The sequence below is a fragment of the Saccostrea echinata genome, unplaced genomic scaffold, assembly GCF_033153115.1.
Source record: "Saccostrea echinata isolate AGI-Se365-2 ecotype Australia unplaced genomic scaffold, CSIRO_AGI_Sech_v1 ptg000054l, whole genome shotgun sequence".
Classification (NCBI taxonomy): Eukaryota; Metazoa; Mollusca; class Bivalvia; order Ostreida; family Ostreidae; genus Saccostrea; species Saccostrea echinata.
Genome location: NW_026889803.1, coordinates 39,145,001 through 39,163,540, shown reverse-complemented (window position 1 = coordinate 39,163,540; position 18,540 = coordinate 39,145,001). Strand labels below are relative to the sequence as shown.

General features: G+C 32.6%; 3 protein-coding genes across 3 annotated transcripts in view; 1 reads left to right on the top strand and 2 right to left on the bottom strand.

Annotated features, from left to right (window-relative positions):
* LOC133172149 (neprilysin-like) overlaps positions 1-13,937 on the top strand; it is a 31,548-nt gene extending 17,611 nt beyond the window's left edge. The window contains exon 23 of the mRNA XM_061306984.1: positions 13,803-13,937. Within this exon, the coding sequence (XP_061162968.1) occupies positions 13,803-13,809 (7 nt within the window). The 3' untranslated portion in view covers positions 13,810-13,937. The remainder of the gene's footprint in view (positions 1-13,802) is intronic.
* Positions 545-5,497, bottom strand: LOC133171913 (actin-5-like). Its single transcript, XM_061306707.1, has 7 exons — positions 5,344-5,497; positions 5,000-5,239; positions 4,762-4,900; positions 4,543-4,650; positions 2,500-2,691; positions 2,044-2,163; positions 545-1,942 (listed from the first exon to the last, which is right to left on the bottom strand). The coding sequence occupies exons 1-7, from the start codon at positions 5,476-5,478 to the stop codon at positions 1,740-1,742; spliced, it is 1,137 nt and encodes a 378-aa protein (XP_061162691.1). The 5' UTR covers positions 5,479-5,497; the 3' UTR covers positions 545-1,739.
* Positions 13,566-18,540, bottom strand: part of LOC133172150 (actin, clone 302-like) — a 7,877-nt gene continuing 2,902 nt past the window's right edge. The window contains exons 3-7 of the mRNA XM_061306986.1: positions 18,059-18,197; positions 16,379-16,486; positions 15,147-15,338; positions 14,141-14,260; positions 13,566-14,008 (exon numbers count right to left, since the gene is read on the bottom strand). Coding sequence (XP_061162970.1) covers positions 13,803-14,008; positions 14,141-14,260; positions 15,147-15,338; positions 16,379-16,486; positions 18,059-18,197 — 765 coding nt within the window. The 3' untranslated portion in view covers positions 13,566-13,802. The remainder of the gene's footprint in view (positions 14,009-14,140; positions 14,261-15,146; positions 15,339-16,378; positions 16,487-18,058; positions 18,198-18,540) is intronic.

Sequence of the window (18,540 nt, the reverse complement as noted above, 5' to 3'; positions counted from 1 at the left end):
ATTTAAAAATTCTTCCAATATAAAACTGCCATAATCCATGATTCGGAAAAACCAGAATTTATATTTAAACACTTTTTTCAAAATTAAACTTATGTATAATACAATGGACCAACCTCATCCTGGTGCGTGTACGAATGACATGGACGTCGCGTACGATACTAGCGCTTGATCATTTTCCAGTACCAAGAATCGGGATCTATATATTCAAGTGACATTTGCTCATCAGATAATGAACTAGCTAGAAATAATAAAATTTGTTCCCAATTGGTCGTTACGTTTGTTCATGAGCCCTGATATTTTAAAATTTCAAAATTATTTTGATTTCATGAAAGTTGATATATATTTATTGTTTGGACTTGTTTTCAATTTTACGGAGAAGAGAAATAATATAATTATATCTATAAAGGAATTCATACAAAGTCGTCTCCCATCGGGTATCCATTCCCCCCCCCCCCCCCACACACACACACACACCGACAAGTTAGATTGGTATTAATGCGAATAAAAACAAATCAATCAGAACTAATAAAATAATTGCATTAAATAACTTTATTGCTACAGAGAAAAGTAAAGCAACAAATATATGTGCAGCCAATAGCAGACAACATTTAATAGTCCGAAAAATATTAACAATCAAATTAAAATGTTCATCAAACAAAAATTGCAAGACTATGCAGAATCACATACAAGTTTAGCTATAAAAATTCGTTTAATCAAATGAACACAGTGTTATTAGTATCCCTACTAGGCACAGCAATTCTTTATAAACTATTTCCTTTACACTCTATTGAATATAAATATCATTCCATGTTTTGTATTTAAAGGGGCATAGACACACTTGCATTGTTGTTTTGTTTACAATTTTGAATTTCTATTTTTTATTTGAAAAAAAAAGCTTTAGTATTATAATGATTTGAACAAACATGGAAATTCTTCATACTTAATGGCAGTCTTCATAACCTTACACCAAACACTTGTATTTGTAAACGTTGGTACGTGCTCTCTTAGTTTTTTTTTTTAATTCTTTATTTCATACACAATATGATATATCATAATACAAAATTTGACATTTTTACAAACTGATTTTTAAGAGAGAGAGAGAGAGAGAGTTGGTTCTTTCTGCTCTGTTAGTGCTAATGATTCCGTATTTTACTGGTGTTCGATCTGCTGACATTTCTCACATCACTGACCACAAAGTGACAACACCGTTGTGTTGGTTCTGCTTTATTACATTTCTTTTTTGACTTTTCTTGATTGTAGTTTTAAATATCTTTTATTAATACACATCAGATTTTCCACTTTCCTTGAATATTAAGGAAAAAATTTAGCTCATGAAAGTGCAGGGATGTATGACAATCAAACAAACCAGAAGTTCGTAGTTTTGATAATTTTCAGATAAAAGTTTCTATATAGGTTTTCATAAATATATTGGTCTGAAACGCTCTTGCAATACGTTAGTCATGAAATTCTACCAGAATTTTTGAAGATTATAAACTTCATGTGTCCATATGCATGCCCCTTTAAATTTGGAGGTAAACAAGTTCAGACTGTCACTATTCCTTTTTTTCCTGATATATTCTTTCAGAGGATTTCTGATAAGGGAAGTAATATTGAAAATGTTTACTGTATATATGGCAATATTTATTTATAAATAAATGTAAAATGCGCACGCTTTTGTTTATATCAAAGTTAAAATTAAAAAAATAATTATATTAAAAGTTCTTTAGTTTCATTCCACATCAGAACTTGCATTTGCGATGAACTATGTTTGGGCCATATTCCTGATATTCTAATGTGGTAATCCAACACTTTTGGAAAGTGGATAAAGACGCTAGAATCGATCCTCCAATCCAAGTCGAAGAACGTCTTTCAGGGGGTGCTACTACCTTCACCAAAGATGGAGCCAATTCTTTTAATTCGGAGCTCATTCTTTCAATAATACCTGTTAAAATCAACAAATTAACAGGCAGCTGTACATTGTACCAAACGTTTTCAATCCAACCCCGCAGATTCGGATATTTTCACTTTGTAAAATTTATATACCTGGACACATGGTGGTTCCTCCGGCTAAAATGATGTTGGTGTGTAGTAAACTCCTCAAATCTACGTCACATGCCATTATACAGCTGTTAATAAGTTCGTGGATTCCCCCGGATTCCAAACCTGAGGGAGGAATTCTAATCATAATTGGAGGTGTACTAAGCTTACATCTCATAAAATAACAAAATGTTCAACTGGTCAATGCTTCTCTGTTCACAAGCAAAATTATTTAAGTAATATGAAGAGCTGGCAATTTGTATGACTGACTTGAACCATAGACCTACATTTGTATATATACTAATAGTATACTAGAACAGTACAAGTTTCAGCTTGAACTGTGATAGATTATCTTTCAATTTAGGACAAATTAATTTTATGTTATGACAATGTAATAGTACTCATGCAGTCAAAAAGGAGTAAAAAGACCGATTGATTCAATTTGAAAAAAATGTAATTTACCTAACATTGACGGCTGAAAAAGGATTTCAGCACAACGGAATCGTTCGTTCCCTAGAGTGATTTTGTTCCCATCAGGCAGTGTGTACGACGCCTCTATATCACCGGAAGACGATGCCTTGACAAGATCACTCTGATAATCCTGGCTCACAAAACATAGGTCCTCCTTCATTTTTCTAACGATCTCCATCTCCGCTAAAAAGAGAAAGCCTTAAGTAGGGCATACCATAAAATCATTCCGTGTTCATTACTTTTCGATCTGAATAAAAGATAATTGTCATAGATCATTTTCAACTTCGGATGAGGAAAAAAAAACAACACAATCATCTGCTAATTAGTAATTATACAAGATCTTAATTCCATCCAAATCAAAGATAACTTTAATGAAATCCATTTAAAAGAATAAACAAAAAACCTGAATAGGAAAACCAAAAAAAGCACCAATTGGGCCTACTAACACCTTATATTTCTCTATATAAATTCTACATACTAGTACTGGCATGGAGAAGTACTAGTCTGAAAATGTATGCAATCAAACAAAATAACCATACTTCTCGAGGGCAATCCTCTAAAAAAACATAATTATTATGAGCTTAAGAAAAATGGACTTTTTTCATACTGAATCAAGTTTTTAGCATACCTGAGCCCAAGTGAGCTTTTCTGATCTACATTTGCCGGGGATTAAGGTTTCACATGGGAAGGAATTTCATGAATCTTTTTTTAAAAAATCTTTTTAAGAAAAGCAGGGCTATACTATGAATCATATTATCATGAAATAATCCCAAGACAATACAAATTCAAATTTATTAAAACTATGGTCCAAGAGTTTATGTGGGACTACAATAAGGGATCAAATTTTCACAAGGAATGCATGCTTATAAGAGAAGAAAAACACTTTACAGTTCCTCTTCTCAAAGCAATTAAAAAATAATCATATCAATGCAAATTAATATTTGTTCAAATCATGTCTCCCTGGATTAAGGTGGAGCTAAATATTTATTTATAAGTATTCAAAAATTTTACAACGGAATATTTAGGGAATTCAACCGAAAAAAAATTCTAGTAGGATGGCGATGCTAAATCATTTTGATATGCAAATATATCCACATTGTGTGAATTCAAATTTCTTCAAATCATGGACACCTGGGCTAAGGTGAGGCTAAAACCGGGGTTCAAATTTTGCATATTTTACGCATATAGAAAAAAAATTGTTTTTAGAACTCCTTTCCTTCCATAACAGCAAGGCCATGTTAGTCATATTGATATTCACTATTCAGAATCGCCATGTAGTGCAGTGTCATTTTTGGTTAAAGGGGCCTGGACACAGTTGCATTGTTTACATTTTAAATTTCTATGTTTATTAAAAAAAATAAACTCAGTTTAATGAATTGAACTAATATGAATATTCTTAGAATTCAGTGATAACGACCTTCTTCTTTACATCAAGTCAAAGATCTGCGTTTATAAACAGGACCCGAGCTCTGTTATTTGTTAATGTTTACATTTTACAGGGCGTGTTCAATTTGTTTACTCTGCTCACATCACTGAGCACGGACTGACAATACTGGTGAGTTGGTTTTGCTTTCTCACATTTCTACTCTGAATTTTCTGGATTATAGTTTTATTATTTTTTATTAATACTCAACAATTTTTCTATTTTTCTTAAGTATATTAAGGATAAAGTATCTGACAGAGCGAACCTATATGTATAGGCCTACATTTGAACGCAATCCAACTTTTTTTTTTGGGGGGGGGATATAGGATATCATTGCCTCATTTGAAATTTAAATCATCAGAGGCATCTGCAATTGAAAATTTAAAGATTGGATTCGAGGAAAATTGTGTATGTCTTTTATTAGAAACTTTTGAAAGTTTACGTGTCTTTTAAAGAAGCCCAAGGACCACAACACTCATCTGAGTAACCATGCTGTCCTTCAGAAGGGTTTGTTTTTTTTTTTTTTTTATAAAAAATACTAGTATTGTTTCCCTCTACATTCCTATGAAAAAATTTGACCCCATATTATGACCCTAAATACCAATACATACCAGATGTAGTGAATGAGTGTCCTTTCTGTTGAAGAAGTCTTTGTAAATAACAGGTCAAATCTTTCCCGGCCAGGTTTAGCCTTCTCATAGCTGGAAGAACCGTGTACCCTAAAAAAAGATATAAACACATAAATCATACCTAGAATCAAGAAAAGGGCGAATAACGAATGACGTATTCATTTCTGTGGTTAGAACTATCTGAAGAAGTTGCTTCCATGCCTTCGTGTATAGGATATACTTGAGCAACACCCTCTCCTATGTTTACAACGGTACCACAGGCTCTTCCTGACGCATACAATGTGGGTATACCTTGATTTATTACAAAGAAACCAGGAACATTAAATTTTTCCATCATTATCTGAAAAATAAATTATATATGTAGGAGAAAACTAAAAGCATTGTCTTAGAAATAACCAATTCTTGATCAACTTCGTGAAATCGATTTTTTAATGCTAACCTGCGTCATTTTCTCGCGATTTCCTATCGGATTCAAAATTGCGTCCGACATGAGCACATTTGTTTCTTCAGATTTTGTTCTTAGTTCATCGTGAAAGACGTGCTGCCATATCAGCTCCATGTCATCCCAGTTTTTAACTACACCTCTTTCAATGGGGTAGCGAAGGGACAGAACTCCCCTTAAGTACATAGCCTTATCTCCCACATAACGGTCCGAGTACGGGATACCATGTAATCGTCTCTGGATAAAAAATATCTTCATCATAACAACACCTAAAATTATAGACAATTTGCAAGCAAGTTGAGATTTTTAAGCATTGTGTTTACAATAATTAATCTAATTACCTGGAATCTGGGTCTTCCTACAACTGATTTAAAAAAGGACCGAGGAGCATCGTCTCCAGCAAAGCCCGCCTGACAAGATCCGGATCCGTTGTCAATAACAACCGCACTCGACCAATCATCATCATCATCACTCATGACGCATATCTTTGTTCTTCAAATTAAGTACGAGAAAGCCTATGTATAGTTGTTTTTTTTTTTTTTTTTTTTTTTTTTTTTTGCCGATTAAAAATAACACAATATGAGCGTTCAAGTTTATCCAGAATAGAAAATTAAACGCAGTTACTATCTATAGTTTATTGTTCAACCTCTAGCACCAACATATCTTCTCTGGCCTTTCAGACAAGTCCAGAACCTCTTTCATAATGTTCCTCATATTTGCAAGTGTATGGGCACAATAAAATAAAATAAACATAAAGGCTTTGACAATGAGTAATCTGAAGGTTTTCATGCATTCGCAAAACAGGTTTGGTAGGTTTATTTCAAAAACAATGATGGAAATACCATGTAAATTTTGAATTTATTGGATGGAGTTAATGAAATGCATCTTCCTTATTTACAAGCGAAAAATGGAAACGTGCCTCTTAGAGAAATATTAAAATAGTATTCCCTTTTGTTTCTTTAGCCTCAGCTGCCATTATAACTACTGAACCAGAGGAGATACATGTATAAGATTAACTTTTATTATGATGAATTGAATTCATTGTCTTCATCGAAACTTTAAGATGAAGGAGACAAATTTAAATCATTAATCAAAAGTGCATTTTTCTTACATATTCAAAACAGGCAAGGAAAACAATACATATGTGCTAAAACTTCTAATATGTTTGTTATATTTTTATTTTTAAATTATTATACATTAATCTTTAGTTTGCTATATATTTGCTATACATTCTAATCGTTTTGTTCAATTCAATGAACAATAACAGAAAAAAGAACTATTTGGACTTTAAGCCTTTTAGAAAAAAAAAAAACAACATATATTTAATAGTACTTATGTTACATTCTGAATATAATGTGGTCCTATTTACCTTAAATATATGTTGAACGGTTGCCATGTCTTTGTACAGAAAGCTAACTTTAACCTTGATTACAATTCCATTGCTGACGATTAAATGGTTGTTGTGAAATCAGTGTACCATACTTACAGCGCACAGTTATGGTACTAACTGGTGACCTTAAAAATCACCCCGGAAACAAACTGTCGCTAGTACATTAATGTTAAATAATAAATACATGTTTAGACATTTATACAAAATAAGTAAACATGACAATAAGTTATAAAGTCATTGCTTTTTAGGGTGAAAAACTTACTTACAAGATAAAGTTGAAGGTGACCGAGTTTAACTACAGGTAGACGTCATGCATAATTATATACGTACAGTAGAAACCGAACGAGGATGATTATGGATATTTTATTTCCAAATATGGATTTGTTTATCAACAGGTTAAGCCGGATTCAGGTGTGGCCTAGTGTAAAAGCTAGTATGTGTTTCATTGTTAATATTAGATTTGTCTTCAGACATGCGTAACCATACTTTGAAAAAAAATTCCTAAAGAAATGTAGGGAAGTGCTAATACAGAAAAGGGTAGGGTGGTCGTAAGATCCGTGTGTGTTTGGGGGGGGGGGTATGTCATTTTAGGTTGGAAAAGGTTACGTACTTTACAATAACTAAACACATTGAAAATTCTACTTTATAAATATTCAGGCGCCGAGTATTTTGATTGCTGCTCCATTCGAGCTTTTTTAATTAATTTTTTTTTCAAAGAGTGACATATCAAGTTACATAATGAAATTTTTACTCACATTCCCTCACATATTCACACTTCCCCTAGCTAATTTTAAACAAGAATGAAATATTAAATAAAAAGTTTATCAATAAGATATACTATTCCATTTGAAAAATAATTATTGTTGGTGTTTTAATGATTGTTTATGACTCAAAAATATTAATCCATAGTGAACATAAGTTTTCAAAATTGTTCATTGCAAATTTTTGAATTGGTATGCATTTTTCTACTTTGTACATAAGAGTGAAATGATGTAGCAGCCCAGTAATCATATAGGTATACATTTTGTTCTGTTTCAAATAGGAAAAGATATCTTGCTTTGTACATAGAATAATGAAATTTATCACTCTATGATGATAAGATAATGGAGTTTCACCAAACATAATATTACATGTGTTAAACCCAACTCTTTTCGAAGTTTTTGTAAAAATGTGCATGCTAAGATTACTCCACAATGAAGAGATTTTTGTGCAATTCAAAAATATATGTTGTATTGTTTCTATCTCCTGTTTACAAGAAGTACAGTGGTCATCAGATAAAATATTTATTTTCTTCAAATAATATTTCACTGGAAGGATTCTATACTTTAACCTTTGAACAGAAGTATCCATAGTTGTTCTACAACAAACCTTAAAACATCTTGAACACAAATATCTGATTCTAAAATCACTGATAGCTCCTGGTTCCATCTATATTTTCGTAGGAGTGACATGGTTACTATTCCAATATCCGTGAATTACATGTATTTTAGTGCACTTTTCATATACAATAATATTTTCAAAATAAAAAGGAATAAAAGGGGTACATTCCCTTTTAACAGATGATTTATCTATATAGATATTGTTTTTAAATACCTGGATAAAGCACAGATAATACTGTTGTATTGCATAATGCAAACATTAAACAAATGAAATCTATTTTCAAAGTCAATGAGAGTTAAAAAAAAATTCCTTCATCGTTTAAGAAATTACAAACACTTTTAACACCATTATTTATACCAGGTCTTTACAAAAATTATTTTGTTTCCCATTTTTATATTGGGATTGTACCAGACAGGTAAATTTAGATACTTAGTTTTCATATATGAATTGTTATTGAGCGTCTTCATGAAACATAGCCATGAATTAAACACATCTTTCCTAAAATCATTGTTATATTTTACAATAAGACAAGACACAACCTCTTCACCAAAATCAAAAAGTTTATGCAATATGTCTTTACCATTTATTGCCAAGAAATATCAAACATGGTTGATTGCTTTTTGTTAATCTTTTAATCTAGGAGCACTTAAGAGATATGATAAAGTTATTTATATCCAACATTTTTAATCCTCCATGAATAAAATCTTGAGCAATAATTTTCCTTTTTACTTTATCACATTTTAATTTCCATATAAACTCAAAGATTTCTTTGTTCAATGACGATAAAATTTCTTTACTTGGATTTGGTACAGATATAAAAAGATGTTTAAGTTTTGGTAAAACTAATGTTTTCAGGACTGTGACTCTTCCAATAGGAGTTAGAATCATTCTTTCCCATTGTTGAATTAATGCTTTGATTTTTGGTATTTGCACATTATAGTTTATATCAATAATTTTATCTAGTTCTACTGAAAAATGAATTCCAAGTAAATTAAAAGTTGTGCAACCTCATTCTAGTTTCCAACAAGAATGATAAAAAAAAAAATTAAAGAGCTTTTTTGAAACAATCTTAAGTCCTGTAAACTTTGAGAAAAAATCAATTGTATCTAATGCGGAAAAAAGTGATTCAGGTAAACCATCAAGGGCAAGCCAGGTATCATCTGCATATTGGGATCTTGTTAATTACAATTCCTTTAATGCTTTGATTTTGTTTAATTATATTAATTGCAAGAATCTCTGCATAATGAAGAAACAGATATGGTGCCACGGGATCTCCCTGATGACATCCTCTTTGAATACTAAACTGTTAATTTAAAAAGAAAAATATTTTTATAGATATACAATACATTTCAATAAGGATGGGGATCTATATGAATGGTGGAGTCAAAAGTCAGTGGATAAATTCAAAGAATTCACAACATGCTTCATTGATCAGTATGGGAACTTCTCTTACCCACCCGGAAGCTGACGGAATGAACGTACGTGTGACCTGTTTGATGTCAGAAACATTTTTGTTGCTTCATTCCTGTGATTCATTTTCAGTTTCAGGACGTTTGGGATTAAACAAAGCAAAGAAATGTTTAAAGTATATGCTTTCTTACTTCTGAATGCCAAAGTTTTGTACCCTACACGTGTATATGTAACTGCAGAAGTTTGCAAAAAAGTTGCCATGATGAACAACTCTGAAAATATATATTTCAGATTCCATAACATTTCTATAGTGAACTTTACCATGTTTTGTCCCCCGCTTTCGCGAAAGCTTGGGGGCATTAACATCTCATTTGCCTGTCTGACCATCTGTCTGTCTGTCACAAAAACTTTAACCTCAGTCATAACTTTCGAATAAGAGAAGATATGACTTTCATATTTCACATGTACATGTACATTACCTGTGACAAGACCTTACTGAATATATGCCATAATTTTTTACCCTCTGGCCTCAAGCCTGAAGATTGATCTAATTTTTAGAAATTTTGAAAGTTATAACTTTTGAAAGAGAAAAGATATGGCTTTCATATTTCACATGTGCATTATCTATGACAAAACATTTTCGAACATACCATAATTTTTTACCCCATGACTTGACTACTTTTCAGAAATGTTTAAAATGGTAAAAACTTTTGAAGGAGAAAAGGCATGGTTTTCATATTTCACATGTGCATTACCTGTGAAAAGACCTTTCCTAATATTCCATAACTTCTGACACCTTGACTATGAAGTTTGACACGCTTTTCAAAAAATTTAAATTGGTTATAATTTTTTTTATTAAAAAAAAAAGCGGGGGAGGGGGTTATTTTTCATATTCCAATATGCTACAAATCATTGCGCCCCAACTAATAAGACCTCGAAAGCGGGGAACCACAATTCTCTGAATTTGCTCATTTACAACTACCATGATATTGCAACAGATTTACACTATCATTTGCTATTACTTATAAAACACGCAATTCACGAACTTTCAAAACTGAATTACATCTTATAAAAATCATTCAAATAAGATGGACGAAATACATTTGTAATGCCTATAGCTTCAAATGTGTAAAATTAAATTCAATTTGTGAACCAAGTATTTAGAACATTCTATTTCCACTATGGAAGAGTTATACTTCTTAGTGCGCTCTTTTGTAAAAAAGTCGGAAAATGTATAAATCTCGCGGGATTTCTGGGACAAACGTAACATAAACATGTAGACAATATATTGAATGTCGATCAACAAATCCTAATAAAATGCAAATGAAATATTTTATTGTTGTGGACTTTATATACATCAAGAGTAGGAATGGCAACGATATCAATTTATATCTATTGTTGATCATATGTATGTATTTATCGTTGGGTACATCTAAATACAATACTAATGCCTCGGAAATGTCGTATTTTTTATTAATGGATGATAAATTTAGGGTTCTCGCTCTCTTACATATGTCTTTAAGTTCTTCTATTCTTTAATTGGAATGACAAATACATTTATCATTTAAAATTGGATTGAGATTGGCAGGTTTTGTATTATCCGCAACGCCATGCTGTCTCAGTCAGACGACCAAACGCGCCTCTAATTTTGAAGAGTTCACTAATGGAAATGGAACGTAATATATGAATTTATGACACCTTTTAAAAATATTCTGTGGTTAAAAAAAGTAGGAATTACTTGGGATTTGAATCCAAACCTTAAAAATTCTAATCATCCCAAACCAGAACGTAAAAAAAGAAAATGTACGATCCTCTCCCATTTCGAACGGGTAGGAGAGAGCTACATTATGCGGACTCCGGACCGTGGCTTGGGACGACGAAAAATCCTTAGTATCAGTTTTTCCCGTAGAGATAAACACACTAACCACTACACCACACATATTTTGGAGATATATGTTAAAAAATGGAGCGGAGACCCATTTATGTAGAAAAATTGTGTAAAAGTATGAAGAATTGATCATTTTTGCCCCTTTGGTGTGTGCATGATATTTGATAGTTGAATAATTTTAACACTTGTGAGATTAGTTCAAATTTTAAAAACTTTACATAAAGTATGCATTAATGTTAATTGAAATATGAAAGAAAATTGTGTCTTAATTCAGATTTTTATTTTTCACATTTTTTTTTTTGGTCGAACCATAGGTATTTTTCTTGACTTGTTCGCCCATCTCCTTTAATGTTTTTAATATATAGCGAGCGCAGCGAGCGGCGCGAAGCTCTAACGACAACGCCTGGGCGAAGAGAAAATTCGGACTACTGCACATTCATTCAATAGAATTTTTTCCGCAGTAACTTTGGACCCACAATGTATCGCTTGTTTAAGCTACGTTCTCGCGAGAATGACAACAAAAGTTCAACAAAAAATAAACTGGTCTTGATTTAATGGATATATAGCCGATAAATAGTATATATATAGGATCTCCCATGATTTGTAGTTTGATATGATTTTTATCCAACGAGTTGTGTGTTTTGTTTTTTTTTTATCAAAATCATTTTTGGCGAGGGGATAAAAACACACAACGAATTGGATAAAAGTCATATCCAACTACAAATCATGGGAGATTCTTTTTATCCCATGTTTAATACTTCACAACAAATGTTTTACACTGCTTTATATAGGACTCCACCTTATTTTACGTCATCACGCTAACGCAAAAACCATTGTGACGTCACAACTGCACTTAACTGTGGGATATGAAAAAAATATCCAATGAGTCATATCCACAGGATAAAGGGGTAAACATGGGATAAAAAACGTTCTTCATTAAAACATGCTAGCGTTCAGGCTTTGGTTTCGTAATGCAACTTACATTATGACGTCCTGTGACGTCAGAGTCTAGACGTACAATATGTCACGTGCGGTTTGAAGAGATGGGTCAAATTACAGTTTATAAAAGTATCTGCGCTCGCCCTAACGGTCACACCGTCAACATATTACTTTTGTGAGTATTTTGTATTGATAGGTTAATGGAATAATTACACTGGGTGAAAACATTGCTGATAACGGCGGGGTTCAACAAAGTTAATCACTATTAGTAGTAGTATTTCATAAAACCAAGAAAACCATTTATTTGACACCTTTAGAAATATATGGGCATTTCCACAACTAGAATTTTTAGCCCAGATAAGTTGATAACATTTTTAAGAAATCTATTTACAAAATACCCCTTTAGTGATCGTTTTCCTTCCATTCATTGTATAATATTTACATTTCCAATGTCTTTGTCCGAGATAAAATTACAAATTGTAAAAATACTTTATTTCTACATAAATCTACTGGTTCATCGATAAGCGCGGTTAAAAAAAATCACGTGCGGGGCGGGACAAATAGAGACAGTAGCGGGGCTATTAGCACGGGAATTTGCAGAATCAGGAGCATTTAAATATAAGAAATAACTGTCTTATTTTTTGGATTCATGATGTGATCAATCGATTGGCATGCGTGATAATTTTATGCATAAACGCCTTCGGCGCACAGTCCGTCCCGATTCAGGTCATTATTAGCCATTTACTCTTCTTCGGAGAACGATCAAACTTAACACCAAGCAATGTTTAAAAAAAAGCATTGACTCATGAATCTCATTCAAAATTTAATTAAAACCATAAACACTTTTATTAATTTGAATGTCTTAAGTAAACTTAGTCAACTACATTTTTTAATTCAATAACTGTTCACATTTATTCCTTTCAAACTGAATTGATTTTTTTAAAACTATGGTAAGCTAGGTGAATCTGCTTTTTCAGGGTGACAGGCATGCTTTAAAATCTTCCTGAATTTTCAGCAGCATTCCAATGTTCCAAAGGTAGCCTATATGAATTCTTCACATAAATGCAGAATTTGGTATTTTAGTTACTCAATGAATAAAAATCACATACGATTTTACAAATATTCAAGAAATTGTAATCCTTATATCATTGTTATTTATTTTTTAAAAATAAACCCCAATAATTTAACTCTTTCATTCCCCTATTGTTTTGTTTAACTTACTCATATAAGGAAGACAGAATTTTACGGCATTGTTTTGTGTGCATATTTATGTATATTTCGAATAAATTTTAAGAAAATAATTCTGATTTTTAGAATCATATATTTATATTCAAAACCTGTTTTCTCCGTAAATCTTAAATGACTGGATTATATAAAATTGTAAAGTGAGAAGATGACGATAAAATTACAATCTCTTTGAAAAGTAGATCACAAATACAAGTTAAAATATCAAGCTGATCAAGTATTTAAGTAGGAATTCTCATTAATTCATTTTTTTTCATTAAACACTAATATGGGCATTTGAATACTTAGACAGCCCTATCAAGATAAATAAAACTGTACATGTTTTTTTGTTTAATTTGATGCTTATGTCATGATTACTAAATTAACATGCCGAAGTGACAGATCATTAGCAAATCACTAGCTTTTTTTTAACTTCAAAATCACTTGCACATACATTTCTTTATGATATTTTCGGTGAAAGTGCATTATCTCTGGAAAGTACAAAAAGCCCAAGTTTATGTCTCATATATTATTCAAAGTTTCTTGGAGCAAGTTCCGACTTTGACCAGTCAATAATATCTACATTTTCGATGAACTATCCCGGGTCCAAACTCTTCATACTCCTGTTTTGAGATGAGGTGTTTATCGAATGACGATAAGGAAGCTACAATGGATCCTCCTAACCAGGCAGATTTATTCCGCTCAGGAGGGGCAATAACTTTTGAAGGTAGAGGCGCCAAACCTGTGATTTCATGCATAAATCTCTCGTGGAATCCTTATAAAGAAATAAAGAATAGATGAATGTTTCTAACAACACAAATTATTACATGTACTTCATTTTCTGTTTAATTTTCTGTACGTGTGTACTGGAGAGTAAAATAAAAAAATCAATTTTATTTAAAAGCACCTGGAAACATGGTGGATGCTCCTGATAGTATAATGGTATGAAATAGGTCTCGGCGAGTGCATATATCACAGGCAAGGATACTGTCTGTCACCAAGTGATGAATTCCCTTAAAATCCAGACCTGAAAGGATAAGTTATTGATTTTGATTTCTAATTCATAAAGATTTTCAGTGGGATATCTTATATTAGTGTTTTGCATAGTAGTATTTTTTACGGCAAAAATTAAAACAAAAAAATAGAGGTCTCTGACGAGACTGTAGCTCTACTAGTTTGTACTTATAACAAAGGATGAGAAAAGTAGCACTTGTATTTGAAAGCATACAACAGCCATAAAGAGAATAATGATCCTTGGTTTAGTCCCTTTTTGTAGCAAGATTTATTGGCAAAACCCTTCATCGAAATCAAAACCGATGAATAAAATTATCATAATGTTCCTTTATGTATCTACTTGGGTGCCAAGTTATGATATTGAAATTAGACCAAAACTGTAAGCGGAGTAGCGTTTTGAAAGAATTTCACAGAAATTCAGAACTATTTTTAGAAACCATGGCAACACCGTTCATCTAAATCAAATACCGATGCACAGTTTTCTTGTTTGATCAATACAAATTTCGTTAGTTTTTCAGTTTTGCTTGGTTTCGGTCAATTCTGTTTCGTTTGTTTTTGGTCTCTTTTGATTCTTTACCTAATAAACAAATTCTGCGATTTCAGATATTCTTTATCAACATCGTTGAAATGGCATACATTCACTTAGAAGGCATAATGAATTCTAAACCATTTCAACTCGTAAAGTAAAAATAAAATTACACAATTTAGATATCCTCTTTCTCTCTATATATCTCCATGGTGCTCTCTGTCTCTCTTGTATGTAATATGTTCATTTTGAAAATACAAGTTCTGCCATCACATTGAAAAACACCATAAAATTCACTAACTTGCCTCGGTCAAAAGGAAACGTAGAGATACGTGTATATAAATATGATTTCCAGATATTATGTTTAATTTACCTAACAATGACGGTTGAAACAAAGCTTCTGGACACATAAATCTTTCGTTGCTCAGCGTGAGTTTGTTCCCATCAGGTAGTGTGTAGGATTTGTCCAGATCTGGGGAGGAAGCAGAGGTGATTTTGTCTTTCTCTACATTAAAGCTGACGTAACACAACTTCTCCTTCATATCCCTGACCAATTCAATCTCAGCTGTAGAAGAAAATCTAGTAACCAGTGAATCAACATCATCCTGCTTCTTGATTTCCCAGACCAATATCAGCATCAAAAGCATCAAAATCAGCATCAAAAGAACATTCAGTAACCAGTGAGTCACTTAAATTCTGCTTTATTAAGTACACTAAACAAAATTGCTAACGCACCACCTAAATAAATTAACATTTTTCTTTTCAAAACTTGTTTATGATCTTTTTGATATATAATTATGTTACTTTAGTAAAAAATGAGACATTTAAATGCTTTAACTGATAAATAACAACGTTTACTGAAGCGTAACCACTTCATAGAAAAAATTAAAATCACATTCATACTTTTTTGGTGGAATTAATTTCTATTTTTTTCTTTGTGGTTGTGTTCTTCGTGTTTGTACTAATTAAAAACTCAGAAAAAAAGTCACACCGTATGCGGCGTTTGACTCTAGAAGAGCGTGCTAAGGCAGCCAGTATGGTGTCTGCATGGGGTTCCTTTGAAGAAATTTGTAAAAAATTAAAAGAATTAAATGATTATGAATTTCTCTGGTGAAAAATTGTTGAAAATGAATTAACGATCATAAAAATGTTTACAATAGATATCGACGGCATTAAGTGAGCACCACACAATAATATCAAGATTGTTCCACAAAATTGGGGCAACCGGAAGTTGGGTGGATTTGGTAAGGACACCAAGGCACTGGATGACTACTAAGCGATATGGTAGTCAATCAGGGTATATCATTTGATTTTTAAGTGGGAGACTGCTCCCGTCGCAACGTCATGGACCACCATCGGTTATCACCAACTTCATATCTTGGCAAAAACGGTGCGCAGTGCACGTCGGGAAATTGATTTTCGGACAAGAAGGTCCTTTAAGGGTCTTGACATGACACCAAGACATTTGTCAATCCAACTGTTTTGGAAAAATAGGCATATTTTATATACTAGTACCAATCAGGAAAATGATCAATTCACAAATAAGAATAATAAGTGGTGCGTTAGCAATTTTGTCTAGTGTATGATCGAACTGTAATTCCGTACCTGATGAGGTGAAGGAGTACCCTTTGTTGTGTAAGAGTCTCTGTAGGTGTAACGTTAAATCTCGTCCTGCCAATTCCACTCGTCTTCTACCAAGGAGGTCCGGTACAGCTAGAACAGAGCGAAAATACATTTCAAACAACTACACTGTATATTTTTTCATCGATACTTTGGAGTTAGGACTCTCAGTAGACGATGACAAGCATGATTGGCTGCTATAGGACAAATTGTTTTAAACTGTCAGTGACCTATGCTGGGCATTCCAGAAGGTTATAACTGGACGCTTACTTCCGAGGCACTACTTTTACATGTATTAGGTGTGTTACTGTCTACAGAAATGACAGAAAATATTATGTTAGGAAATGTTATATATAGACGCCATTTATTTGACGCTACACGATGCAACCAAATAGGCCATTGCTGATGTAAACTTACAGTGATAGTGGCTGAAGAAGTAGTTTCCTTGTTAGCCAGCAAAATGCGAAAGTCCAAACTATCGGCTTAGATGAATATATAACACAATCAGGCAAATTTTATACAATGCACCGAGATACATGTTTTACTGCAAAAAACGTATATACCTCATACAGTCATTGCAGGATACAACGTCGCAAGCTCATGGTCTTTGAATTATATTTAATGTACATATATAACTTTTTTTTTCAATTTTATTTATTTGTTATCTACAAGTATCACTGACAAGCAAAATCTATGAAGGTACTTTACCAAATCTTGTATAGTTATTTCATTTAATTTACCGATCAATTACCTTTGTTACAGTGTTTAATTATTACAAGAGAAAAACAAACGGGAAGAACTTCTCCCAGGGCAGAGTAAACATTCAATAAATGATCATAATAGAGCCCCCCCTCCCCCCCTTTGAACCCATGTCCCAGGGGCCCATGAATTTCACAATTTTGGAAGAGACACTCTTGCCCATCATACCCATACACTTAGTTTGTCTGCTTAATACCTGGGAGTGAGCAAAGATGAAGATTTAAAGAAAAATAATACATCACTATGTCCTAACTCCAGAATATCTGAATTTCACAATTTTGGAAGAGGCTCCCTTGCTCATCATATCTATGCACTTGGTTTGTGTGCTTTTGGCACAAAAGAAGATTTTCAAAAGAATTTGTGCATTTTCAGTATACCAGAACCCCTGACCTAGGGCCCTGAATTTCATAATTTTGGAAGAGGCTCCCTTGCTTTTCATATCGAATTTTCTATGCACTTTATATGTTTGCTACATATACAAGGGCAGAGAAGGTTTTTGAAAAATTTACACATTTACTAAATAATTTTAGAACCCAGTCCTAACTCCAGAACCCCTCACCCCGGGGGCATGAATTTCACAGTTTTTGGTAGAGGGTTCAATGCATTTTACCATCATACCAAAAGTTTGACTGCTTGATGCCCAGAAGTAAAGAGAAGACTTTTAAAGATTATATGAATTGTTAAGGTTTTTTTGTCCGATACGTCAGGTCCCGGGAGGGGAGGGGATGATGAAATTCATAATTTTTGTTCCCTTACACCCATAGATGCTATATCCCAAAATTGGTAGAAATTGGTACATATGTTCAAAAGTTTAGACCGACACACGACGACAGACACATATAGCAATAAGTCATCTGAGTGACTCGGGCAATGAAATAATCAAAGAGTCTAAGGAAAGAAAATAACCTTCATAAATAGGGTCAACATGACATACTCCTTCTCCCACAGTCACAACGGTGCCTGATGTACGTCCGCTTGCGTACATGGACAGGATCCCTTGGTTCATTACTTGGAAGGCAGGAACGAGAAAAGATTCCATCATAACCTTTAACAAAGTTTTTCTACGATGATTTTATTGTTTTGTAAAACTTCATATCTCTAAAAGTAACGCACCAGTTGCAGTTTATGAGGTTTTGTACGTATTTTTTTTTTGAGGGTGAGTTGGGAAACCTGAATTGAATTTTATTGTCAAATGCTTAAAGAATTATTTCATTGTTCTATACCTGTTGAAACTTTGGAACAAACATTATTTTTCAATTATATATATATATATATATATATATATATATATATATATATATATATATATATATATATATATATATATATATATATATATATATATATATATATATATATATATATTATGGCATGTCAAACGTTGCAAT